Here is a 27803-nt window from a genome sequence, read left to right as displayed (position 1 = left end):
TCGAGTGCGCCACGTTGGGCGCCACTTGCCGCAGCAGGGTGGATGTTGGGGTGCCACGACCTTCCTGAAAATGTGTCCTGAGAAGGACGGCTCTCAGAGGCACAGGTACGTCCCTCTCCTGGCCCAGCGAGAGGTGTCCGGCTCGGCAGCAGCTCTCTCCCAGGCGACGCAGGGAACAAAGGACTAGAGCTCTCTAGCTAGAGCTCTGGCTAGCGATTCCACAGAGAGATCAGCCTTTATTAGTGCAGGGCCCTCTGCAAAGGGGGCTAGCACAGAAGCTCCACTCAACTGGGGAAAAACCAGGGTTTATATAGGATAGGAGAGGGGTGGGGGAAACTTGGATACGTAACAGGGTGGAGTGATGGGGAAGAACACCAGTGGGGTGCAACAGTTTAACATGTAACATGAAAAGATTTCTGGGAGAGACACTTTTCTCACTGAGAGGGAAAGTGCCTGGCCTATGATGAAGCTCTCCAGGGGAGCGCCAACTTCTTGTCTCACATTTTGTGTGACTGCATCTAAAGTCCATGAACTACTGAAATTGCTTGTATTTTTAAGCCTCTTTCTGTCACATACTCACCCATCAGGAAATGCAAGGGATTTTCGGCGTATTTCTTCACCACTGTCCCCATAAAAAACTTGCTTCCAAACAAATCAGGAGACATGAAAGTGCCATACTTGGCCATTCCAATTTCATATGGACTGAATTCCACCCAGTCTGCAAAGTCAGAAACAAAACTGTGCTCAGTCAGAAATCTCAGCCTGAACAGAAACAAAGGAGGAAAACACAGAAATGCAAAAAAATCTTAGTGAAATGGGAAGCCAAATAACCATTAGGAATATCAAATCAAGGTCAGTGATTTAATCTGCAGGGAAAGAATCCTCATTCTCTCTTACCACAATAAACTTCGGTGAAAAGAATGAGGTTGGAAAAACAGAGGTATAAAAGGGGAGATCACAAATGAGGAACACACAGTGACATCTGGTTTTCATCCCCTGCCTCAGCATGATTCCCTGCCGCATGTGGGTCTCAGCTCCAAGCTGCCTTTCCTTCACTGCAATTCCACCAAAAATATGGAGAGCAGTGACAGAGGTGGCACAAAACCAATCATTGAATATCCCAAGGGTTGTGAAATATTCTAGCAGAGACATTTGGATTCTACCCAAAACTAAAGTTTCCTGGGAAATCCAATATCAAAAGGCAAAGCTGAGAGGCAGCTGATAAACTTATCAATTCAAACATTGCCAAAGATCTTTAAAAGTCTATTTTATTGAACAAGGAGCTCAAGAAAAATATGGAGTAAAATGTTCAAATGCATTTTCTGATCTTAGCAGAAAACATCAGAAGTGATTTGCATTCTATTGATGCAGGCCTTTGAAAATGGCCTTAGCTGACTCAGTCTTCGCTGACTTGGAAACACTTTTTTTGATACCAGTGGAGTTGCTTCCATCAGAGAGTTCAAAAAGGAAGCAAATAACAAACAAAACATATCTTCTCTTTTTAGCATTTCACCCATTCATCTATTTCACCTCCCCTATTTTTAGCAGGGATTGATTTGATTGGAAATAAATCAGAAGTAATTCTGAAAAAGAACAGCAAAAGAGACAGCTTTGAAATATCCCCACATGTCATGGAATGCCATCCACCCTCAGGATATTCCTGCTGACATGTGGAGCAGAAGGTGAACACTTGTCCTGAAAAGGAAAGATTTAATCATGACTGCTGGGAGTTTCATTTCACAGGGTAATGCTTATCTGCTTATCTGCTAAGTCAAATACAACATCCTATTTTCCAAATAAATCACCCACAAATCTTCACATTCACTGGAACAGAAGGAAATTCCTCTAAAGACCCAGTTCAGGAATTTCATATTTCCTTTTATCTGTGTAAACATGAATTAGCATATATGTATTCAGAAACAGAGTGACAGCAAACCTGAACTGAGAAATAAAATTAAGTAGTCTTAGTCCACCTCTAGCTTGCATTTGCACCAAAGGAGATTTCTCAAATACAAAGCCTGCTCAGGGAAATAAAATTTCTGCCTTAAAATCCATGTAAATTAGGAAGTGTAAATATTTCTGTTCAAAATTTACTATTGCTCTCACAATAGGAACAGCTAAAAGGAGGAACAGAGCTTAAAATAAGAAGCAATCAAGATCTAGTACCCTCTATAATGACAGAGATGTCAGCCTCAAAAGGCAAACCCAAGACCCACTGGCACAGGGAATACCATTAGAGCAAAAACACTCCAGGTGCTTCTGAACTTGCTTAGAGAAAGACGTTATTAACAAAAGATCATTTTGGTTTTCAAACAGTAACCCAAATAAAATTTACTGAAAAACAGAAGTTCATCTAAAACCCAAAATACTCCTATTTTCAAACAAAAAGGTACCAGTTTCCTAAATAGCAAAGTTAAAGACACATTTTCCCATGAAATAGCCTAATTTACAATTCCTCATTTTCATTTCCAACAAAGCTTTGACAGCAACTTCTCCAAATAACTATTTTAGGAAATACAATGATGTATAAACCTGAGGCAAACCACCTGGCACTTCCCATTCCAGTCTTGTATATAACTATATATAGATACACACATCCTTATCTTTGTATAGCATCTTCCACAACTGGACCCACTCTCAACTGAAGTTACCAGAGGGGATTAAAACCTATCTAATAAATACAAGTAAAAGGGATTTTCTGTGTTACCAACAGCACTTCACACTGGGCAAGAAGTGAAAAAGAGGCATTATTTGTTTGTCCAATTTTAATCACAAAACCATTAAAGTTGGTAAAGGCCTCCAAGATCATTGAGTCTAACTGCTGATTTCACCCTTCTCTAAAAGAGAAGGTGACTGAGACATCTTCCTTTCCCTGTTTGATATACTAATTTAAACATCTTTTCCCTGTTGGAGTCACCAGGTTTCTCTTTGGCTTGGCACTCCTACCTGAATACGTGATCACCCATCCCTGAGTAACTTCTTATCACTGTCCGATTCCCAGAAGTCAGATGCAATTATTCTCAGGTGCATTAAAAAAAGGGTTTTTAACCAGCCACACACCTCTCTCCTTGCCACAAGTGACTCAACACAGATTGAGAACACACCTGCAAACATCAGCTCTGAGACATCTGGTTTGACGTGTAGACAGGTGAAGAGTGGCAGAGCACACTGGGCATTACTGACCTTCTCTTTCATATTGCTCAGAGTGGTGTCCATCCTCTGCAGGAAAAGAAAGACATTGGTCCCAAACACATCCTGTAAAGGCCTGCTGATACATTTATATAAAGTTTTTCACTAATGTGTCAGGTTCTGATTTAAATTAAACATCTGTGCATTTTTTTCATCCCCTGGTGAACAGGGACTTTCAACAACCTCACACAAACATTAACAGCCCTTCAGCAACAGAATTCTATACATCTGCCACTAAAAGCTGTGTTGCCTCTTTTTCAGTTTTAAATTGTGTAAAACCCACTATCAGTGTACACTCATGGGGGATAGAAGTGTATAAAACACATCTGCAAATCTATTGACACATTTCAATCTTGCCATAAGATCAAATCCAACTGCTGCTCACCTGAGTCATTAGAACTGGAAGTTTTTGTGCCTGATTCAGCCAATTAGGAATTTTCAATTATAGAATACAACAGTATGAAGCTCTCCTGTTGTCTTTTTCTCAAAAAAATCAAGGGGATCTTTCATGTTGAAATTAGTACTTTTTTAAGCAAATGCTGTTTCTTATAGTAAAATGTGCACCCTTTATTAAATGTCACTTAGGTAATTTCAAAAAAATAGTAACAGTGGGAATTATATAAGAGTTTGACAGCTTTAACAGCATCAAAAGTGAATACTCACATCATGGATCAGCGTTTCCCCTATGAGCATCCCAAAGATGTCTGTGAAGGTGACAGGCTGCCCTGAGCTCTTCTTGTTCCACAGAGCCTCGATGTAGCGCTTGACCTTTTGAGGGGTGAGCAGCAGCAGGGGGTTGTGGCTCACAGAGTTCATCAGTTCCTCATTGATCTCCTTTGGGCCCTTGGCTGGGAAATCCGGGTGGGAATACAGAGTTGACATATACCTGCAATGGCAAACAGGCTCTGTGAGCTTCAAACCTGCTGCAGTGTCAGCGGCCTGAAAGCTACAAAATGCTCATAAATGAGTTGACACAGTTACTTATTAAATCAGGTTAATTAACTCTCCATTTATACAGGAATTTATCATTTCCTTTTTCTCAAAGCCCAGAAAGCTGAGCAATTTGTTCTAAATATATGCATAGTATCAAAAACTCAACATGAATTTTCCATAATGTGTATGAAGTAAATTATTTAAAGAGTCCTCATTTTTCAGTTTAAGTGATAACAGATAGAACATCCTAAACTGAAAGGAGTTTCTCCAGTTAGTATAGCTGTTTGGCAGATGGGAAGTCCTATGACACATGCAGTTCTCTCCCTCTAAGAGGCACCTCTCTGCCCTCCAGTTTCCAACAGCAGAATTCAACAGAATTACTAGGTTGGAAGAGATCTCCAAGATCGTTGAGTCCAACCCATGCCCTGACACCACAACTAGACCATGGCAATGAGTGCCACATCCAGTCTTTTTTCATTATCACTACTGAGAAATTCCTAAAATATCTCAGTGTATCACAGAATCCCAGAATGGTTTGGGTTGAATGGGACCTTAAAGCCCCTCAAGAGCCACCCCCTGCCATGGGCAGGAACACTCTCCACTAGCCCAGGGTGCTCCAAGTCCCATCCAACCTGGTCTTAGACACTTCCAGGGATCCAGGGGTAGCCACTGTGCCAGGGCCTCACCACCTTCACAGGAAAGGATTTCTTCCCAATATCCCAACTAAATCTACTCTCTGCCACTGGGAAGCCATTTCCCATTGTCCTACCACTCCATCCCTTCAAAATTGTCTCTCTCCATGTTTTCTGTTGGCTCCTTCAGGCACTGCATGGTCACAGTGAGGTCAACCCAAAGCTCCTCCTCTCCAGGTGAACAATCCCAACAACTCCCAGCCTTTCCTCCCAGCAAAGCTGCTCCATCTCTCTGATCATCCTGATGCCTCCTCTGGACTCTCTCCAGCAGCTCCACATCCTTCCTGTGCTGGGCCCCAGGGCTGGGGCAGCTCTGCAGGTGGCGTCTCACCTGAACAGGGCAGAGGGGCAGAATCCCAATCCCTTTCCTGCCACCCATGCTGAGGGCTCAGCCCTGGGCTGAGGGGATTCTGGCCTCAATATGGACCCACTTTCCAGGATATGATGCTTCCATAATAAACTGAAGCACAGAAACTACAACCTTTGCAGAGAGTTAGTTGACTGTGAGGATGTGGAAGAGGCAAATCATGAGTTTGTTACAGAGAAACAAGTTTAGTTTTACTGCAAATCAAGCTCAAACACATGTGCTGGCAGCCCTGGCTTCCACTTGCTTGGGTTAGGCCACACCAAGACTCAAGACATGCCCTTCTAATCTATGAGAGGCTCATTTACTATTATTTACCCAGTGACCTGGCTCAGGTACACATCCCTTATTCCAGGCACAGCTCTGAGACACACACAGTGCCAGCCTGGCCCTGAGGTCATGCCCAGCCATTTCTCTGACAGCAGAACCAACCCCGTCCCACATGGGCTGCCAGGACTCTATCCACAGGCTCCACGTCAGCTCCTGGGCGCAGGAAAGGAGAATGCAGCTGGAGAAGTCAGTACAAGGTTGAAGCAAGATGGCAGAAAAGCATTGCTCCAAGGCTACACATGCAGCTGAGGGGACAAGTAAAAACCTGCCTCTCCCGCTGGGAAAGGAATTCTCCACCCTTCAGGAAAAAAAGAAAAGAGAATTATTCCCAAGTGACAGACTGCATGAAAAAGAAAAAGAAAGGGAGTGCCAAAGTGTACATTTATTTACTTATTCATCAAGCAAGGAAAGACTGAAGGATGACATCAGAGAGTAAAAGCAAATTTGTTCAAACACAGCTGTCTCCAATCTGTTTCTGACTGAAGCAGTTCAGATAATCTTGCTATTTTAACTCAGATTTTGTAGGTTTACATTAGATCAACTATGTATTCACCCCTGGGTTGTCCCCAAAAGAGACCTCATAGCCAGCAGAGTGACATTTGTCCTGAGCAGGGATTGCAAACCCTTCTCTAGAAACACAGGGAATGTTTTAACACCACATTGCACTATTCCACCACTCTTCATCCTCCTGCTCTTCACAGCTGTGACACAAGTCCATCCATCTCTCTCAATGGACAGTGATAAATCTGCCCCCACCACCAGCAATAGAAAACACAGGTTCCAACCTTTAATAGTCCAGTCTAAAGGAGGAATTCATCTAGTTCACAGACACTTCTGGCATTTCAAAACATCCTGGCATTCTGAAAGCTTCCCTCTAGTCTGGGAGGGCGGAATCAAGCTTCACACAATGAGAAATAATCGACAAAAAAATCCATACAAGGAATAGAACTGACCATTATCTCCTTCAATAGTCAACTTTGGGGTTAGAGTGTGAAATTAAAATTCATGTGCTTCCTTACACCTAAACCAGGTGATAAAACTCAATCCCAGGCAGATTCCATGCTCATTTATATTACAAGTCTTTTTCTCTCAAAGAATTGAAACATTTGAATAATTTCACCCGTGAGTCTGAAAGGATCCTGGAGGTCTCTGCTCCGGCCTCCTGCTCAAGGCAGAGCCAGCCTAAGTCAGTTGAGGCTGCTCAGGGCTGTGCTCAGTCAAGTTCAGCTTTCACATGAGCACTGCCTGAGTCAGACTGAGAGGATGACACAATCCCCAGCCTACTCAGGTGAGGATGGCTCAACACATTACAGTGCTTGGCCACTCTCACTGCAACATAGTTTCCCTAACAGTTAATCCAATTACTCCTTGTCCTTTCTCTGGACATCTCCAAAAAGAATCTCTTTTCTTCACAGCTATTAGGAACTTATTAGGAACTGAAGATAACAGTAAGATCTCCCCCATCAATACCTGTGCCTGCTCCTCAAGGCTATTTTGGAACCTGATGTACTGTCTAAATTAAACAGTGCCAGTGGGACTGAGGCAGTGGGTAATCCACTATGGGATGCCCTGCAGGGTGGCAGCCAGGCCCTAGACATTTGCAGTAAATCCACTAGGATTTTACACTGAGTGTAAAACAGAGCAAAAGATCTTTCAGTGATTTTGAGGAGCTCTAAAAGTCCTCCCAAAGCATTGTGGGCTCATTGAGTCATCAGCTTCAAATCACAAGGGATTTTTTTTTTGGTTTTCACATTTCATCAGGAAAATAAAACAACACACATTAGTGTTGATATAGAAATATGGGTACGTATGTTGGCACCTCTTTTCATCCATTCCTGTTCTCAAAGCTCCTGGAAGAGCACCTGGAGCCTGAGCTGTCCTTGCCCTTTGGGGCATCCAAAACACCTCCCCCAGCAGATTTGGATGTGTAAAATGTGCTGTGAATTATAACCATAGAAATAAGTCAGCTCTTGTGACAATTCCTTCAGCTCTTGCTGCAGGGAAGCTGAAGATAACCAAGAGGAAGGCCTTACCAGGTGGATCCAGAGAGCCCAGCAATGTACGTGGCACAGTCCAGGACTCCTGACTCAAAAAGTGCTTTCATGACTCCAGCAAAGCCTACCATGGCCCGGAAACCCCCTCCCGAGCCCAGCACAGCGATCACCGGCACCTGCAGGGATGAGAGCAACACAACCACATCCGTGACAAGGGACACAGCCTGGGAGCACCCAGTCCAACCCCTGGACACCCCAAGAAGAATTAGAATTTATTTGAAGAAGTCACCACTTGTAGCAAGATTTCTAAACAAAAATACACTCAGAATTTCTTTAGGATGTCTGTCCTTCTTATCCACAATCCAAAATAGAGGAGATATTAAATTTAGTTATTAAATGAGCTATTTAATTACAAGACCACAGATATTTTTAAAGCAACCTAAACACAAGCTTTAATCCAATTCATATCATTGTGACAGAGCCAAAGGCAGTAAAATTTACTAATGAGAAACAGAACAGAGACAAATAATATTTTGACTGGAATTTAAAAACAGGTTTAATAATAAAAACATCCAGTATTACTACATAACATGAAGAGGTTTCAATTTTATTACCACTTTGCAAAAACTAACAAAGAGGTAATGGGAATTCATGATGATCTGGACAACTGCTCAGCCACGAAGAGAGAAGTGAGCAGAACCAGATATGTTTATTGTGGCATCAGGTTAAAATTGTGTCCACAGGGGTTTTTTTCACACTTTTCTCCTTACTGTCCAGCCCTGACATCCAGGCCGTTCCCCTCAACTGCACCGCTTCCCCAGGTATCCAAAAAGAAAACAAAATAAAATAAAAATTCATTTGCTCCCACCATCATATGTTTTGACCTAAGTAAAGGGCTCATCTGGTTCCCAGTTTCCAAAACCCAGGAGGATTTTCCACTGTTCCATGGTGACAAAGGAACCACCTCTTGGTTGTTACTGAGCATAAGAAGAATCACACAGCTGTGCAGAAAGCCCCTATCTGATCAAACTGTTAATCTGTCAAAAATCTCCCTGAAAGGCAATTTCAGGTGCCAATAGATAGGATTACTGACACGAAAAGGATTAATGTGACTAGACAGTCCTGTTCTTTCTGCAGACTCCATGCTCCAAGCCATGAAACTCCCCTGAGGACTGACTGTCACAAGGAAATGCCCGTGAACAATGACCAAGGCACTCAAGATGTTTCTTGAGGCTTCCACTCCCCAAAACTGCTTATTCTTGATGCAGTGAGATTATTTTGTTACCTCCTCCATAAATGTTCAGCTTTATTTATAGAAACCACAGGTATTCCCTGGCCCTGCATTCATCATGCAGCTCCAGAGATAGGGATCTATCCCAAAAATGACACAGCCCAGGGAAGGATTTGGGATATGTTTTGTTAAGCCAACACCCCAAAAACGGAGCAGCTGCTTTGAAGGAAGAGCCATGTCAGTAATCACGCCTTCAGTAACACGGGGAGGCTTTGAAAACTTGTCAGGAGCACTGCCCATTCAGCCTGAGCAGACACATCCCAACAGGATTGAGATGTCACCTGCAGATGCAAGCCTGGAGAAGGTATGTGAGAACACTTCCAGAGCACCACTGCTCCACTCATCAGTGCACTGGCACAAGGGAAAATGGGAGTGTCCCTCAGGAGGCAGAGGAATCTGCTATGGAGACCAAGATCATCAAGTCCAACCATCAGCCCAGCACCACCACCGTGTTCACCACTAAACCTTGTCCCCAGGTGCCACATCCACACATTTTTTAACACCTCCAGGGATGATGATTCCACCATTGCCCTGGGCAGCCCTTTCCAATGCTTTACACCCCTTTCCATGAAGAAATTTTCCCAAACATCCAACTGGACCCTTGCCTGGCACAGCTCAAGGCTGTTCCCTCTCACCCTGTCCCTCCCTATTCTTTGGGAGCAGAGCCCGACCCCCTTGGCTGTCCCCTCCTGTCAGGGAGTTGTGCAGAACCAGAAGGTCCTCCCTGAGCCTCCTTCTTTCCAGGCTGGGCCTCCTCAGCACACATGGGCATTGCACAATAAATAAATAAAGCTTTAAAAATATGACAAAAAATAACTGAAGAGAAGCACCTACTACACATTTCCACTAATTTATTTCAAAAGAAGTTGAGCTGCAGCATAAATCAAGTGAGGCAGGTTCAGAATCCTCTCCTGCTCTGCAGAGGAAGCAGGAAGGTTTTGTTAAACCAGCTTTTTAGCTCCAATTCAGTTTCTGACATGTTTAAGGCCACAAAACAGTAAAAATCAAAATTAAATACATCAATCCTGCAATTTGCTCTATGGGATAAATAGGGCAGAGGCAGGGAAGAGGGGAAGGAGCTTCAGCCAGAGCATCCAGAGCCAAGAACCAAGAAACCATATCCTGATGAAGAACAGATAAAAGAGGCTACCAAGGGCTGCACATTCCTCTATTGAGCCCCAAATCCTTTGTACAGAAACAATAGCACATGAGTTCACTCAAACTAAAAGGTTCTTAATCATATCTTCCAGTAATCAGGCAAGAAAAAACTAAACCACACTAAATCTTGTTTTGGGAATGAGTAGTGTAGATGCCTTTACCCAAATGCCCTGGAAACACAGTGCACAAAATCTGAATACCTGTGGTGGAAAAAGAATGCCATAGGGAACACAAATGATTAATAAAAAAATGTTCTGCAAATCCAGTCATAGAGAACTATATGCTTTCTTTAGAAGATTATGGTATTTTTGGAAAATTGCTTGAAGCAGCAAAAATTTTAAAAATAAACCGAGCAAGAACAGAAGTACGAGAAATCTCTACCTCTGTGTTTCCAGAATGTGCCTCAGGATTAAGTTAGGAAATTTGGAACTACTCACTTCCCCATCCAGACATGTGTAATGAATTCAGAGGTAGCGGTCTCTCAACATCCCTGCAAAGCACAAGCTACTCACAGATGAAGCAGCCTGGGTGAACTTTGAGTATGTGACTTGTCCAAGATTAAACAAGGCCCACAGACAGCTAAGACTACTCAATGTCTCCCAGCTTCACGTTAAGACTTCAAACAACCCATAAATCCTCCTGATATCTTCCATCTGTAGCAATAAAAGTAAAACTACAGCTGAATTTGAACCAAAAGGGTTTTTTCATTGCTAGAAATAGATAAAAATTCTGACAAGTCAGCTTAGAAATACACATTTGACATATGAAGAATGGGAGGATACCTACAGTTACTGTCTGGGAAGATGTAATTTCACTGATAAAATTTCAGTATTGGAGTCAGTGAGGGATACCAAGGGAAGATGATGACACAAAGAATAAGAGATCTTAGCTACCATTTGTAATAATTCATGCACAGATACCACCTACATGGAACTGAGACCTGAGGCACTGATTATCACTCCAGTTCCAAATGGAGCTTGGCAGAATATCCACATCCTTTCTGAGGAAGATCCTATTCTGCTCAGGTCACACCAATGTCACACTGACAGATTCCTACTCTGGTAAGATCTGCATGTGTTAAGATTAAAATAACTGATCTGAAAATTAAGAAACCTTGAAAATGTTCCTTCACAACACACACAATTTATCTCAGTCCAATTAAAATATGTACAATACTTGTTAAATTCTTTCATGTTCCTCAGAAAGTTCACAGAAGAACATTCACAAAACAAGACATAGTTCCAAAGTACACAACAATAAAACATTTACAACCCGCTCAAAACTTCATGGAAATGTAAGATATTCCTCAGTGCTGGTTGCAGAAGACTGTCACATTCTCTTTATACTAAAAACGCACAAAAGGAATCAATGCCAATGAAGGAATCAACCCAAATTAATTCATGGACTGTTCATTGCTTGACACCCCCACAGGCACAAAATTCTCCTGTCACAGTTCTTGAAGCAGCACAGGAGAGGGAAGGGGAAAGGAAGGAAGAGCTTCAACAACAAAAATTGCTGTTGCTACAACAAAATTAGTAGATCTGTACTAAGTGGATTCTTAATTAACTCTAAATAAAGCAGTGTTTTATGAAATCACTGAAAAGCTCAGTAGGATCTGGGCCCCTTCCTCACTGTGGTGTGAGGCCTTGGCACAGGGTAACCAGAGAAGCTGTGGCTGCCTCTGGATCCCTGGAAGTGTCCAAGGCCAGGGTGGATGGGGCTTGGAGCAACCTGGGCTAGTGGAAGGTGTCCCTACCCATGGCAGGGGGTGGAACTGGATGATCTTTACAGTCCCTTCCCACCCAAACCATTCCCTGATTCTGTGATACGACCCAAGGCACCATCAGTCCACTCAGATCTGCTGGCATCCCTTCCTCTTGGCCTAGTTCAAAGCACCAGCAAGTCAAGGAAAGCTACAGTTCCTCATTTTTCAGAGAAATAAAACTTCATAACCCTAATCCAGTTAAAAGGAGAAAAAGAAGGAAGGAAAGAAATAAACTAATTTTCAGGCTGACTCTAAATTTAAATCAGCTCATTTCCTGCCTAGCCTTTCAGAGAAGAAGGTCACAGAGCACAGGATGGGTACTGGGCATGCAGGGGCACATTCTGTGCTTGGTGAGTGCCCAGAGCTACTGCAGGATTCAGCAGGTATTTCACACACCCTGAGGCACTTTTCAGATGGCAATCTCCCCTCGGAGCCAACACCTTTGAATCCCAAGCCTGGGATTCAAGGGGAAAAACTGGAGCAGTTTGTTCAAGGGGCCAATGAATCACAGAACCCCAGAATGATTTGGTTGGAAGGGACATCAAAACTCATCCATTGTCATCCTAGGGACATTTTCCACTATCCCAGGCTGCTCCAAGCCCCATCCAAACTGGTCTTGGACACTTCCAGGGGTGGGGCAGCCACAGCTTTCCTGGGCAACCTGTGCCAGGGCTTCACCACCCTCACAGGGAAGAATTTCTTCCTAGTATCTAATCTAAATATCTCCTTTTATAGATTCCCCCAGTCAGAAACTTTAATTTATAAATTTAGAACCAAGAAAAATTACTCTCCAGGCTAAATATTGCATCTTCATAGAAGGAAAATAATTTTTATAATCTATAGTCTTTCTGTATCAAACTCTTCCACCTCACATGCCTCAGTCTTTCCTCTCACAGGCAAATGAAGGATTCCAAAGGGGATGCTAATCCTGATGGAAACTCTCCAAACTTACATCACGGGAAGTGGTCAGGTTCTGGCTTTTCTCCCCTAGAAACGATTTGATGCTGTGCATGATGTTGTCTCTGCGCTGCTGCCGGAACCTCTTCTCCTCATCGCACAGGGCCATACTGAACCGCAGGTCCGTCGAGGAGCTGTTTGGAAAAGGGACAGGCTGTCACAAGAGGCTCAATTCCAAACAGGATCACAAATGTCACTGTGGGAAATGAGCAGACACAAACAGAAAATACTCACCCACTTACATAAAATGAAATTAAATTGTATTTTTCATGTGACACCATCCATCAGCTCTGAAGTGATGGAGGCAAAGTACAGCATGTCTTTAAGACAAGCATTTTTATATAGAATGCATTAAAAGCAAATAAATAAATACAGCAAGCAAGTTCTCTACTCACATACAATTATAAATCTACAGCACAGATCATACTGGCATACCACAGGAAAAACTAAGCCCTTTTCTCTGTATTTTTCCCCACATTGTGGTACAAAACATGTACACAAGGCTGTGTAAGGATCTCAGCACTGTACTTAAATAAATGTACAACTTCAGCTGCCACTTCCCATGGACAGCAGAGAGGGGGAGTGGACAAATCCACCCTGGTACCCACTGAAAAACACACAATGGTGAAATGGATCCATTCAGGCTCAGATAATAATTCCCCAGATTTTTAAAACAACCAAATATGTAATAAAATATAGGATTAAGAAAAGGGGAGAAAAGACTCCCAAGAAGCAATGTTCCATGAAGATATTCACAATCTGCATGGATATCAAGGACTAGCAGCAGAACTTGATAAGATCCTTTACATTTCAAAGCCTAAGAAGACACAGCCAAGCATCTTCTGTTTATTTAATGTCAGAGATACAAAATGTTTGTAATGTACAAAGCCTAACTCGTTCAGGGTGGTCTCAAGGACCACCCACAAATGCACTTTCCTTGTACAACATGATGAGCAGAAATTATCCTTGGGGGATGTTTGTCAGCCTCCAGAGTAATCAGGAAATAATTTGACTTTTACAGTGCTCATTGTTCCTATTTATAGTTACAGACGAAAAATGGTTCCTTAAATTGCTTGCACTCAGAAAAACATTTTTAGACTTGAAATGTATTGTTCTGATTATGCCTCAATGAGATTTTTAGTCTTTCGCCAGGATAGGTGAAGAATGAGGGAGAAAGACAGCTAGAGAGGGAAAAAAAAGGGACAAATAAAGGTAGGCATCTGCTTAGCTTTTACATGAGGAACTCCTGGCGCTAAATCTTCACCTAAATTCACTTTGTGGTATTTATATTTAAATACATTTTAGGGGCAGCTCTGTAACAGCAGCTGAAAGTTCATGTGGAGGGACAAGTTCCCAGAGAAGGTAAAACAGTAAGGATGAAGCTGCACCCAAGTGAGGTCTGTGAGTTTTTTAGAAAAAAAGCCCTTGAGAAGAAAAGGCCTTCATATAAACCAGGCTGAGAGATCTCCATGGGATGGCCTCATTCCTGCAAACATTTGGAAGGGTCACACCTCTTAGTCCCAGTAAGGGTGTTTAGTCAATAACAGAATTACAACATGAAAATAAACCAAAGCTGTAAAATTTCCTCACTTTTACAGTATCTGGTATTTCTATGCTACAACAAGGAATTTTTGCACTCTACTTCACATGTTTTTTGAAAAATCCAGCAGGATGGGACTCTTGGGGTGTCCTGTGCAGGGTCAGGAGTCGGACTTTGATGATCCTTGTGGATCCCTTCCAATTCAGGATATTCTGTGATTCTATGAAGTTTTTAATAAACAGTTTAAAATAAAAAAAAAATCCTTTCCTGCTGGTATATTTTCACCCTTTAAAAAAAAAAAAAAAAATATATATATATATAAGATACTCACCATACTTCCAGAGACAATTCCAAAGACATTTCTGTGACCTAAACAAGAAATAATTAATTATGGTTACAGCACTTAGAGAGGGAAGACCCACAAACACACCTGGAACATCAACTACTACTGTCAGAACTTTTCTCTCTTTCTTTCATCTTCACTTTTTTTAAAAAAGGAGGATATTTTTGGCACATGTGAATGAGATTCTTTTCTATGGATTTTTTTTTAAAGCACACAGTGTGATTCCAAAATACACCACTAGCACTGAATACAGTGGAAAATGTTGGTAAGTGCTGACTTTCATTCCTCAGATCCTGCTGTCTTGCCTTTCTTGCACTGCTAATCCCTTTCTGACAGTGCAACTCATCTCTATCCTGAGGGGATCTGATTCTCTTCACCCACTCATGGCTGGCAGGAGAACCAGGGGATCACATCTAAGTGCCACCTGTGTGAGAGAATCTCTGCTCTGTGTTCCACAGGAGCCACCAAGTGTCTCTTCACTGATAAACATGCCTTAATTAGCAATCAGGAAGGGTGATTGCTTACAACTTGCTGGAAAATGCAATAAATGTCACTGCACAATGGCTTCACTTGCCAACCACACTGAACTCCCTAGCCACAAGCTAGGTTGGTCTCCCCTGCCTTTCACAGTGCACTGACAGGGTTGCATGCAAGCGAGAAGTTAAAAAATTATGATTAAAGCACCAATTCCATGTCAGGCACAATCCAGGAGTACTGGCTGCGGGACTAAGACAGAATGGAGAGGTATTTTCACCCTCTCTCTGTGCAATGGCCTCAATGGTGCAGCCCTGGAGGAGTGACAGATACAGATTGTCCTCTCTGTAAAACCAGATTCTCCTCCTTACTTGGAGCATGTGAGCACCAAGGATGAAGCCACAACACCCCTGACTGAATGTCTGCTTGACCCTCAGACAGCAGTGAAGGATCTGGGATGCAAAGCTGCCTCTGACTCCCACATGCAGACCCAAATCCTGAAATGCAAATGAGGGAATTGCAAATGAGGCAGGGCATGAGCAAGGTGAAGGGAAAAAGAACAGGCAAAGAAACAACAAAGGGAGGACATGAAGAAACAGAGTGAAGAGTCACTGAGGAAGCACTTCAAAGGCAAGGAAGCAATTACATTATTCCACACCTGGTATTACTAATTTAGAAAGCACTCCTGAAACCATGCAGTGATCCAATGCTTAGAAAAATGTATGCACATGAAATAAACCCTTGAAGGGAAGCATTCCAACAAGGAGATATCATGGCATATTCTATACCTTATACAGACTTACACAGACATTTCAGGAATACATGCTATGTATACATTGCCTACATCAGGCTCAACCTTATTTCATCTCCCCTTAATTATGTGCTTATAAATTTCAAAGTATATTTGCCTTTTTTGCAGTGTTTTTTTCCCCTGTGACTCTCTACCGAGCTTTGTTGAGCACTGATGAGAAGTTCAAGCAAGGCAAGGCCTTGTATTAATGAAATGAGTTTTGTGAACTGTGTTTGCAAAATGTATTCATCAGCTCTTTCTCACTGCCCCACCTCACACCTGGCAGAACCAAGACCTGCTCTTAGCCCATGCTCTGGAAGCCCAAGAGTTACTGAAACACTTAATGAAATAAATATGCAGAAACTTCAAAAAATGCTGTTATTTTAAAAAGGAAAAATAATGGAGGGTATCAAAATTCCAACTGCCCTAAGGCTGTGACAAATTAAATGCTAAACCTCACATATGAAACTCTCTGGTCTCCAATAAATAGGCCCTTAACCAGTTATTTGCTGTAATTACACTTTTAAAGTTGTATCACATGGAGAACAGCAGACTGGTGACAAATCAAGATCTTGGATCATACAATAAACTATAGTCCAAACCAGAAATGCAGATAGTATTTATATATTTTAATATGTGCAGAATAAGCTCAAATCCACCCAGATTTAACAACAGTTTCCAGCAGTTACAATGCAGGCAGACAAGCCCTGTTCAAGCGATTCCATCTGTTTTGCAGACGTGTTTAAAGGGAATAATCCAATTACTGCATCATTGCATGTTAACCAGGGCTGTGTTACAACAAGCCACTTACAGAAAGTGAAACATACAATAATAAAATAATTCCTTCAGCTTTCTGGAAGCCACAGGCAGCAGCAGGAGGGGTAATGTACTGACCAGTAAACTCTGAGTAACCTCACACTAACTCAGACCATGAAACTAAACTACACTGAAGTTGAAGAAACTGCTCTAGGCAGAGAAAGTTCCAAACTAGACTTTTAAAGAGGATTCTTCCACCAGGGACACCAAAGCATTCAGTGGCGCTGTTTTGCTTAATTCTCCTCTCAGCAGGGCTGAAAGAAGATAAATAATTAAGGCTTAAAAGTGTTTTTAGAATCTGTGTTTATCCATGGACAACAGTAAATGCTCAGAAAACTTCTGACCTGGGCAGTCATGAATGTCCAACTTACATCATTGAAAGTTAACTGGACCTCCTTCTTCTCTCCCAGCTTCAGAGAAGAGATGGGAAATGTGGATGTGCCAAGAGTCTCGTCCATAACATAGTTGGCATCCATGAGAGTAACCTGGAAGAGATATCTGGATATTCAATTCTACTGCAAGAAATCCCTTTTTAATTCCATCAAGCCTATGCCTCAAACAAACAAAAAAAAAAATTATACAGAAAAAGAATGGGCCTGACCCCACCCAACCAATGCCCAGTGCCAACTAACATTTCTTTTAAACCAGGATAAGCACATGGGCAGTGGAGGTGGTACTTGAAGGAACTGAACTGCAGGAGTACACCTGGATTATTCACGACAGGATTTCCATCTCAGCACCCTTCTGGCAGCAAATCTCACCATCTTTCTAATACCTTCAAATTCTACATATAAAACACAGTATCTTCAAATTTGCAGTCAGCAAAATTTCCCTATGGAGAAATTTATATAACTCTAACTGTGATAGGCCAAAAAAACATCCAGCAACTTTTCAGAGAAGATGGAATCCACATACCCCAGCCTCAGCCTTGACTCTACAGACAAAGATTGTTACAGCAGTGATTTGGCAAAGTCTGCAGCATTCCAATTTATATAAAGCTGCTCTCTGTATCCAGCCAGACCTTCAAGTCTCTTCTCATACTCTCCATGTTGGAGCAGAGACCTCACGAAAATGTGATAATATCCAAAGATGGATGTGGATATGGCACAGCACCATTCCATGCTTTTGCTCTAATCCATGTGGATCTATGTTTAGCAGACTTTTTTCCCCAGTGGCAGATTTCCAAGTCCTCAAGTAAGATATTCAGAAAGAATTTCAAATTATCATTTACACGGTTTTTATTAAATGAGATCTCCAAATTCATTTGACTTACGTGTTTTTTTTCGACTTTGTGGCATTATATCTTCTAAAATATCACATTTTTGTGGCTTGGACTGTATCTTTTGCAGAAAACAAAAGGAATCAAGATACATTCACTTGAATAATTAGCACTGAATAATTAACATCTGGGATCAGCCTCTTCTCAGCTATAAAGAATCTTCTTCATCCTGTGCCACAAGCAACACTTTGAAATTATGAATTCTCTTTATTTTAGGACAGAGCTCATTATTTTAATGGTATTTACATTGCTCTGTTTCCTTGCAGGACTTTATGCCCATTCCTGCAATCTCTGAGTGCTGTCTCTTAAAACCAAAAGTAAAACCTTCTTAGTGGGATTTTGAAGAGCTGCTTACACTTCAGAGGGAAAACTGCACTTGGGTTAAAGCTGCAGATTAAAACAATCCAAGGAATCACAAGGGTTGTGGAGTCTGAGCTTCAGAATTCACAGAGGGTTTGGGTGGGGAGTTTACTTTACACTGCACTCCATTGCAGAATGCAAAGGTTCTTGCCTACAATACCAGGGCCACAATTAACCATTATTAAATGTCATCATCTACTCTTTGCAGGCAATTTTCAAGGAATTTTATTGCACTATCTCAGAACCAGCAACAGCCTTTAGTTACTGTAAAGATACACTTCTACCTATAATCCATCTTGCTGTGTTTGTGACTGTAGTAGTTTTATCCTTTTCAAAACCCTTGAACCAAATTTTGTCCTCAACAAATTCAAACATTCCTAGGGAAGCTGCCTAAGTGTGAGGGAGCTCAGATCAGGGCCCAGGCTCTGCTCCAGGAAACCCAGGAATGGCACCAGAGGAACAGGCTCAGGGAAGTGATACCCAGGAAATCATTTTCCTGAATTAGTCCTTAATATCTTTTGTCTCTAGTGCAGGATGCATGGGATAGTTCCTCATGATCCAACAAGCTAACCATGTGTGTAATGCTCAAACTGGCAAAAGCCTTCCCCAGGAACAAAGGGACCGTGTAGGAAGCACAATTCCCTTTCAGACCCAAGGCCTGATGGTCACAAGCTCAGCCTCTGTCCCAGTTGGCCAGTTTAGACTGAACTCTGTAATCGTTGGTCAGAAGACAGCAGATGGCAGAGCCATCCTCTATGAAGAACAGAGCTCAAAAAGAACCAGAGCTAACCTTAAATCCTTGCCATACCCACTCAGAAAACACTTAGACCTAACATTCAGTTCTTGTGCACAAATCTGGAGAAGTTTAACCCACTGAGACTGAACAGTGGCTTGGCCAACAAGGCTGCATATTAAATGGTCCCCAGAAGAGCCCTGGGTGGGCTCCAGGTGAGGAGGACACAGCAGAATCAGCCTTTTACTTTGTCTCCATGGGCAGACACTTGACTTAAGCCCCACCTATTCCCTGTCTGTAAGAGTTGAATCAGGGTGGGAAGCAGGAAGTACTCCACAGCTGATGTGAGGGATAACAAGCTGCTATCCCTCAGGAGCTGTCCAAGAGATGACTCACAGGCATATCTTGTAATGACTCTTCAGGCTACCCTTTGAATAATTCAATTTGTCCAACACCTCTTGCTTAGGACCATGGCTAAAGCCAGGTTTAACATTTTAAACAAAGGGGTGATCCTGAAACATCAGCTGCCACACACGTGTAAGCCACTGTTATTCTACCCTTTATCTCCCAGCCCAACCGTGGGATTTACCTCCAGAATATTCTCCAGATTGGGGTCCAGAATGAACTCAAAGGTCTCATTCCACACGGGGTTGATGTTGTTGTTGAAGTGCTTGGTTCTCTTCCTGCAGTCGGGGGCAGTGGGGATGAACAGCTCCACGTAGGGATCTGGAGTGTCAACTGTGGAGTAGAACACAGGTCAGGCAAGGGAAAACTTCAGCTAGGGCTGGAATAATTGATATACTTGTGTGAAACCAGATCCCCTCATGGTCAGGGACAGAAAGATATCCAACTCTATAAATTACACAAATGTAATGACAGGAATGATACAATTATTCCAATAATTTCCACAAAAGAAACATTAGGCTTTTAGGAGGGAAGGGGGAAGCCTTGAGTAAACAGAATGGCACAGGGACTGAGTCAAGTTTATTGGTAATATGAAAACATCTGTCAGGCAGTGGTGTTTTTAAAAGCTTTATCTTCCTCCACTCTTTCTAGCCTTTAATGGCTTTGGCTCATGTCACAGTAGCAAGTGTTCCACAAAACAATGAAAACAAGCAGTTTTCTGTGGGTTTTGGATCCTCTTTCACCCTTTGCTGGTTTGGGAGTGATTGAGGAAATCAGTCACAGCACTGCAGTGCTGCACACAGCATAAGGAGCACGCAGCTCTGAAACACTGCCATTATCACAGCTCTGGGGAGTCACCACAGGATCAGGACCTTATTTACACAGAAGAACCCTGACTGAAAATAGAGATATGGCAACTGAAGCTGATAGGAATTACCAGGGGGAGAAAAGGAAACATTGGGATATCCCATTGGATGTGTCTAAAAATAGCCATTCCTGAGAGCACAGAATGCAGCCCTAAAAATGCACTTTCTAACAAGTGAAAGCATGCAGGGGTTTTCTGTACAATGGCGGGGGACAGAGGGGGTGTGTTTGTGTCAAACGGGGCCAGGGCTCAGATGCTTCCCAGGAGAGCAGGGGAGGTTATTTCTGTGGTTGTGATGGATCATGAAAAGCCTCCTGCTCTGCTGTGGTAAAACACCTACGTCTTCCAACACTGAAACATGGCATCACAGAATATCCTGAGCTGGAAGGGATCCACAGGGATCATCAGTCCAATTCCTGTCCCTGCACAGACACCCCAACTATCCCACCCTGTGCGTCCCTGGGAGCATTGTCCAAACACTCCTGGAGCTCTGGCAGCCTTGGGGCCGTGCCCATTCCCTGGGGAGCCTGGGGAGTGCCCACCACTCTCTGGGGAAAGAACCTTTCCCTGATCTCTGGCCTGACCCTGCCCTGGCTCAGCTCCAGCCATTCCCCAGGTCCTGTCCCTGGCCAGAGTAAGCAGAGAGCTGTCCTCAGGAGGAAGCTGAATCTTCTCCTCCAAGTTTGTCCTCTGCTTTAGTGAAACATTATAAAGCAAACCAATACCCACCACAAACAATTCCTTAAAGGCCTCTTTTGGAAAGAGATTAAATCCTATCATAAGGAAAAACAAGTCCAAACACTCCCCCTTGCACACATTTTAAGTCTAAAGATACCTTTTTTCAATAAAGGCAAATTTTAGAAACTGGGAGTTCAATAAGACCTTATCAATGAGATTCTTGAGGCCCAGAACCACTTCTCCCTCCTGCTGGGAGAAGAAGGAAAAGAGGAAAACAAAGAAGTTGGATAATTTCAAATCAAATCAAATGTCTTTTGGAGAAAAAACCCTGACCAACAACCAAACAAAAGGCTTTTGGAAACCAGTCACAAGGTTCCGAATGCATCCCCGGGAAATCCTATTCAGTGTTATCCTAATCCAGGTTCTCAAGTAGTTTTCCACTGTGCTCCATACCTGTGGGGTTAAGCTAGCTGCTCCATTGAGGTGGTCTCAGTGCTCCTTGAATAACAAAGAAGCAGGTATTTAAAGCTGGGGTTCAGTGTGGAAAGCCTTTAAATAGCAACCTTTATTAGCTCCTGAGGAATTATGTCTGATCTTGTCTCTTTCTTATGGGCAGGGGAACTGGGGGATCAAGCCCCAAGTCTTTCCTCACAGGCAGATGTTCCAACTTGCCTACTTTTCCATTAGTTCCTTTCAACTATTACAAAAAGCTCTGCCACAAAAAATCAAGAGAAACAAGGCCCTTTGAAACTAAAAATCCATCGAGTGACAAGGTCTCATTTGCAAAGTCTTGATATCCAGGACGATTTGGCAATGAACACCCAGGCTTGCTCTGCCAAGAGAATGAAGTTGCCTACAAAAACCTGGATTTTAGACAAAATCCTGATAGCTGATCAGAATTCTGGGCAAAACATCAATGCCTCCCTCTCCATTCTAATAATGCTGTGATCAGTCCCAACTCTGTTACAACTCTGTTACAAAAAACTGATTTTTCTTATCAATAAAAACAGCAAATGCTTTCCTACACAAAGCATGTAGAAACCCCAGACCTCTGACATGCAGTTCCTTTACTAAATTCCTATCAGGCAAACCCTGGTAAGTGTTGAAACAGAAACTAAAACCAAGGCATGGATTAACTAAACTTGGAAAAATCAGTCTTGGTAGTTCAGTATTGCCAAATCACCTCACTCCATCTCTTTATTAGCTTTTTAACCCAGAGCAAAGATTTAATCACCTGCCCTTTCATGTTTCAAAGTTTATTTGGAGCTATTTTCAGCTAAGAAAATGAAAATCTATTATTAACTTCCTTTTTAGATGAAGAGAAAATATACAGGAAGACTTGCTTGCTTGCTCTGATTAAGATATTGCTATAAGCGATACTAAATACTTCTTTAAGATATATTAATCAAAACCTCACTCCTTGGATGAGGACCAAAAACTACCAGCAACCTGACAAATAACACAGAAGTATTCACTTAATGTATTTCAAAACACTGAAGTTATCAAATGTACATTAAACAGCCAGCGTGCACTCTCAGCATGGGTGTTTTTATTCCTGCCTGGCCTTCTGCTAATTGATTTGCCAGGTAATGTTAAAAAAACTAAGCTGAAAACGTAACTAAAAATAGCTCGATCACCACCATCATCACAGAACCCCAGAATGGTTTGGGTAGGGAGTAATATTAAAGCCCATCCAGTGCCATCCCCTGCCATGGGCAGGGACACCTTCCACTATCCCAGCTTGCCCCAAGCCCTGTCCAGACTGGCTTTGGACACTGCCAGGCATGCAGGGGCAGCCACAGCTTCTCTGGGCACCCCATGCCAGGACCTCCCCACTCTCACAGGGAAGGATTCCTCCCCAATATCCCATCTAACCCTGCCCTCTGGCAGTGGGAAGCCATTCACTGTTGTCCTGTCCCTCCAGACCCTTGTCACACATTCCTCTCCTGCTCTCCTGGAGCCCCTTCAGGCACTGGAAAGCTGCCATGTATATTTTGATTTTAAAAGGAAGAATCATTATGATGTATGGGCCAAAAGCTGATGTTCAATCACAACAAGACAATAATCTATGTCTGAGAATTATCTCTATCTGAATCTGATGATCCTAAAGGCCTTTTTCCAGCCTTAAGGATTTTGTGTTGGGGCAGCCCTGTTGGGGAACTGGTCTTTTGTTGCAGCATTTGCCTGAGATACCAAGCACAGCATCCTCAGCAGCAGCCACCTGCAGGAATTTGCAATTGTTCTCAGGACATTTCTGAGGAAAGAGTTTCTCTGCAGCTCAGCCCTGCTCAGGGTGTTCCTTACGCAAGTGCTGCCACTCCATCACCATTTCTCAGAAACAAGGCATGCTGAACCAACGATCAAGCACAAGTTTCTCAAACCTTACCTGCACACTAAAAAAACAGAATTAAGGCTTTCAGCACTGATGCTAACGAGGGTCCTGCAATTAGCAGCTTGGAGGCAGATGAAGTCTCGGGTATTTAACAAAATGTTGGTGATAATTCAGATTTATGGCCCCCCACCCAAAGCTCCAGGGGTGGAACACACATCCAAAAATGAGAGCAGAGTCAGCATTCCCATTGATGTTTCTAAACTGCTACTTTAGGAACGGCTGAGAGGTAGAAAGTAAGGATTCATTGACTTTTCCTCATTTGATTTATCTCCTGGTTAAGTCATGGCTATAGGATTCTCCCTTTAAATTACATTGTGAATCACCAAGTGAAACACACAGTGGACAGTAATTAGGGTCAAACATTTTCACAGTGAAAAATGAGTAATGCTTTAAGCAATCTGGCTATTAGGGAAACCTGTAAAATTTTCTGCAATGACTGGAAACCATTTGATCTTATGTTATTAGTCTGGTGAGATGGCTGTCATCAGGCCTCCACATTAATATGATTAATATTTCAGATATATGATTTATATTTCAGTCATTCCAATTTCAATTACTTCAACAGTATAATTAACAAAAAGAAACTATAGAAAGCCTGTTCAAATATAATACTGACATAGATACATGTCTATCTCAAAATAAAAATTTGTAATAACCCTTGAATTATCCACCATTAAGAGCAATCCCATTGATAAAAACTTACTCGATCCCAAATGACTGTCTTTGTGTATTTCCCACCATTTTTTTGGCTTGCTGCACCCCAGTACAACTTGTTTAGCACATACAGCTGAGCAGTCTGACTGAGGTCAAGTCAATAAGGGGAATTTCTAGATGACCTCTCTTTCCTCGAAGGGGAAGGAAGCTAAATAAAGACAGAATTTCTATTCAAATTTTAAATTTTATGGGGCCTCACAGTGGCACAGAAATATGAGTTGGTGTCTCTGCCATGGTCAGAAGAAAGCAGTGAATTTTAAATTCATGGGTTTTCCCAGTTTCATGTGATTTTTCAGTTTTTAAAAAGGGAATTCTTAAAAACTGTACTTATCAATAACTGTCCCTCCAATCATGGAACAGATACTTGAGATGCTCCAGACAAATCTATAGTCTAGCAGTTATCTAGATGCCAGGAGACCTGCCAGAAGGCCACAGCAACCTAAAAACCCCAGGAGTAGGTACTCACTGCTGCTTGTGTTTAAGGCACCACAGGGAATGCCAGGGCTAGTGGCTTTGGGGATTTTGCAAAGGGGTGATGCAGTGCCAGATTTCATGAGCGGAAGGTGACTCCAAGGGAAGTAAGGCAGCTCTGAAGAAGCAGCTATGCTTTGAGAAATCCTGGGATTAGGTAACACCTTCATTAAAAACTATTTGTGCCTTTTATGACAGTGCTTTTTTCATCTCTGGCGTTACTTCAGTGGAGGGAAGAACCAGCTCCCAGGACAGGCACTGCACTATCACCCAGTTCACTGATGTGGGACACCATTGCTTCAGTCTGGAAAGGGCAAAAAAACCCCAAACAAATCAGCTTTTGGTCCAACCACATTTGTAGAAGTGCCTAGGGCAAAGAAACACTGCCTTCTCTAGGTTATCTGCACACGCCCGTTTGCAGACACACACTGAAAAGTGACTGAAGCATTAAGCAAAATAACATTTTTCTAGTAGTGTGCCAGAGTCTAACGGGTTTAGGGGTTTTTTTTAATGAATTTAAATGCCTAGTTCTCACTGTTAAACCAGAGAGATATCTTACTCCACGTGTTTGTTTTGCACAGTCTGGGTTTTGGTAGCAGGGGGGCCACAGAGGTGGTTTCTGTGGGAAGCTGCTGGAAGCTTCCACCATGTCTGGCAGAGTCAATCCCTGAAGGCTCTGAAGATGGACATGCTGCTGGCCAAAACTGGGACAATGAGAGAGGCTGTTAATGCCTCTGTGATTATGTATTTAAGAAAACAATCAAAACAAAGTGGGGCACAGCTTTTTTCCTAGTCAGAGAAGAGGAGGAGGTGAGAACATGTGAAGGAAAACAACATGGAGACACCAAGGTCAGTGGACAAGGAGAGGGAGGAGGAGCTCCAGGTGCCAGAGCCAAGATGTGCTGCAGGCTGTGATGAGACCATGGAGAAGCAGCTGTGCCCCTGCAGCCCATGGGGATCCATGGGAGACGCAGAGATACAGCCACAGCCCATGGAGGTCCGCAGGGATGCAGAGATCCATCCACAGCCCATGTGGATCCACCTGCAGCCCATAGGGTAGGTGCTCACATGTCACTAGAGGACATGAAATGATTCACACGAATACCTCTCAGTGTCAGAACAGAAAAAGTCACCTTTATTCTCTGACTCCAGTATTCATAGATTCTCAACAATGATCAGGGATTGGATAACTAAGTTACCACCTTTTCAAGCACACTGGTCATGAGAAACGTCCATCAAAAGATGTTTCTTAGAAGGAATGTGACAAACAACTTATGCTTATAGAACTTTCATGGGAAAGTAACTAAAACTATGAAAACATTATCAGAAGGCTTAATTTTCAGGGCAACACTCACACAGGAGTGGGTGGATGCCTGGAGGAGGATGTGATCCAGTGGGAGACCTGGTGGAGAAAGGGCCCTGCTTCCAGGCTGGAGCAGCCTGCCCTTGGAGGGCTGTACCCCAGGGAAAGGGAGACTCGAGTTGCAGCAGTTTTGGGAGGGTTGTCTGCCCTGGGAGGGACTCACATTGTGGCAGGTGTGCTGTGGCTGCTGCCTTGAGAGTGCACCCATGCTGGAGAAGTTCACAGAGAACTGTCTCCTGAGGGAGGGACCCCACAGTCTCTCAGGGGAAGAAAATCTCAGTGATGAACTGACCAAAACCCACAGGCCCTGTTTCCCTGTGCTGTTGGTGGGAAGGAGGGAGGGGATGGGGCATAAAAGGTGTTTTAAGGGCTTATTTTACTTCTCATTATCCTCCTCTGATTCTGTTAGTAATAAATTCACTTTGTCCTTCTAAGCCAAGTCTGTTTTGGCCTTGGAGTGTTTTCTCCTGGTCCTTTTCTCAATTCATGAACCCTTCATTAAATTTTTCTTTGTCCACCTGCGGCAGGTGAGGGTGAGTGAGTGACTTTGTTGGGTGCCTGGCATTTGGCCAGCATCAAACCATGACAGTCCACCACTAAAGACATGAGCAAGACAGAAGGAGGCCTGGCTCAGCTCTGACTGTGGGTCCATGGAAATGCCAGACCTGAACAGGCTAATTTGGTCTGCAGCAAGTACAGGTATGTCATCATTCCTGCTGAATTACTCCAAACCCGCAGTATGATTTTTAGTCCACATTTATGCTATCTGATGGAGTACAGATTACCCCCAGTCTGGCATAAACGCTACTAATACAGATTTACACTGGCAGCGTTTTCTGAATTGGCAAAGCAAGTTTAGACTGGGTCTGTGTTTGTTATCAGGAGGCTTTAGAGGTTTTGGGACTCTCCCAGCAGCCCCAGAGCTTGATTTCCCATATTGCTGAAGTGCAGCCTCAGGGCCTGCAAGGGAGGAGAGGCTCTTCCCTTGACTTTTTAATTCAGACAACTGTCAGGAATGCTTCAAACACCCAGCACTGAGCACACATTATGGATGCTAAATCTGAACCAGAGTGCCTGTAGAAATTACAGGCCGCATACCTCCTCAGTTTTGCATGAGAAAGTAGTCTGGGAAAAACATAAGAAAGAATTAAAACAATCCTCAGGGACAGAAAACAGCCTTGCAGGTGTTGTTTTCTATCCCTTGTTTTCTTTGCAGGAGAAAGTCAGGGGGGTGGTGAGCCCCACTGACCAATGATGGTGATGTAGTGGTTTACTAACCAATAAGAGTTTCCATCTTGTACTTTCCACGTATTGGTCTATAAAGAGACCTGAAGCAATAAACTAGAAAAATTCTCCTGTTCTGACTCCATGAGAGTCTGTGCCGTCTCTACCCAGCTGTTCCTAATAGAGTGACACACATTCCCTGGATTTCAACTGCCCTGTAATACTCTTGGCTGGATGCTTTGATAAAGCCTGTCACTAAAAACCATCCTTCACAAACATGTTCGTTCCTGTGGTGGCAAATGTGAGGAAGGCTGATCATTTTCTCCCTCCCTTTCAGAACACATGCAGTCAGAAATACATAAATGAACATTCTTGAGTTGTAAGAGCTTTTCTTTGGTACAGATGGATCTGTGGGACAGTTGGAATCAAAACAGAAGGCAGTACTCAGATGATGAATCACAGAATGGGTGAGGTTGGAAAAGATCTCCCAAGACCATCAAGCTCAAATATCAGCCCAGCATTACCACCATGTTCACCACTAAACCTTGTCCCCAGGTGCCACATGCACATAGCTTTTGAACACCTCTAGGGTTGTGGCCTCCACCACTGCCCTAACAAGGCCTGACCACCCTTTCCAGGAAGAAATTCCTCCTGATGTCCAACCTGAGCCTCCCCTGGCACAG

General features: G+C 42.9%; 1 protein-coding gene across 4 annotated transcripts in view; it reads right to left on the bottom strand.

Annotated features, from left to right (window-relative positions):
- Nucleotides 1–27803, bottom strand: part of PLA2G4A (phospholipase A2 group IVA) — a 71596-nt gene that overhangs the window by 15047 nt on the left and 28746 nt on the right. For all 4 annotated transcript variants that reach the window (XM_014260044.2, XM_088060693.1, XM_005531317.3 and 1 more), the window contains 8 exons: nucleotides 19598–19746; nucleotides 17008–17121; nucleotides 14545–14582; nucleotides 12669–12807; nucleotides 7542–7678; nucleotides 3853–4075; nucleotides 3105–3219; nucleotides 581–718 (listed from right to left, as the gene is read on the bottom strand). In XM_014260044.2, coding sequence (XP_014115519.1) covers nucleotides 581–718; nucleotides 3105–3219; nucleotides 3853–4075; nucleotides 7542–7678; nucleotides 12669–12807; nucleotides 14545–14582; nucleotides 17008–17121; nucleotides 19598–19746 — 1053 coding nt within the window. The remainder of the gene's footprint in view (nucleotides 1–580; nucleotides 719–3104; nucleotides 3220–3852; nucleotides 4076–7541; nucleotides 7679–12668; nucleotides 12808–14544; nucleotides 14583–17007; nucleotides 17122–19597; nucleotides 19747–27803) is intronic.

The sequence above is a fragment of the Pseudopodoces humilis genome, chromosome 10 (assembly GCF_049639895.1).
Source record: "Pseudopodoces humilis isolate 2021_Gansu_Grassland_sample_001 chromosome 10, ASM4963989v1, whole genome shotgun sequence".
Lineage (NCBI taxonomy): Eukaryota > Metazoa > Chordata > Aves > Passeriformes > Paridae > Pseudopodoces > Pseudopodoces humilis.
Note: the sequence above shows the minus strand (reverse complement) of the source record. Positions and strands in the feature narration are given on the sequence as shown.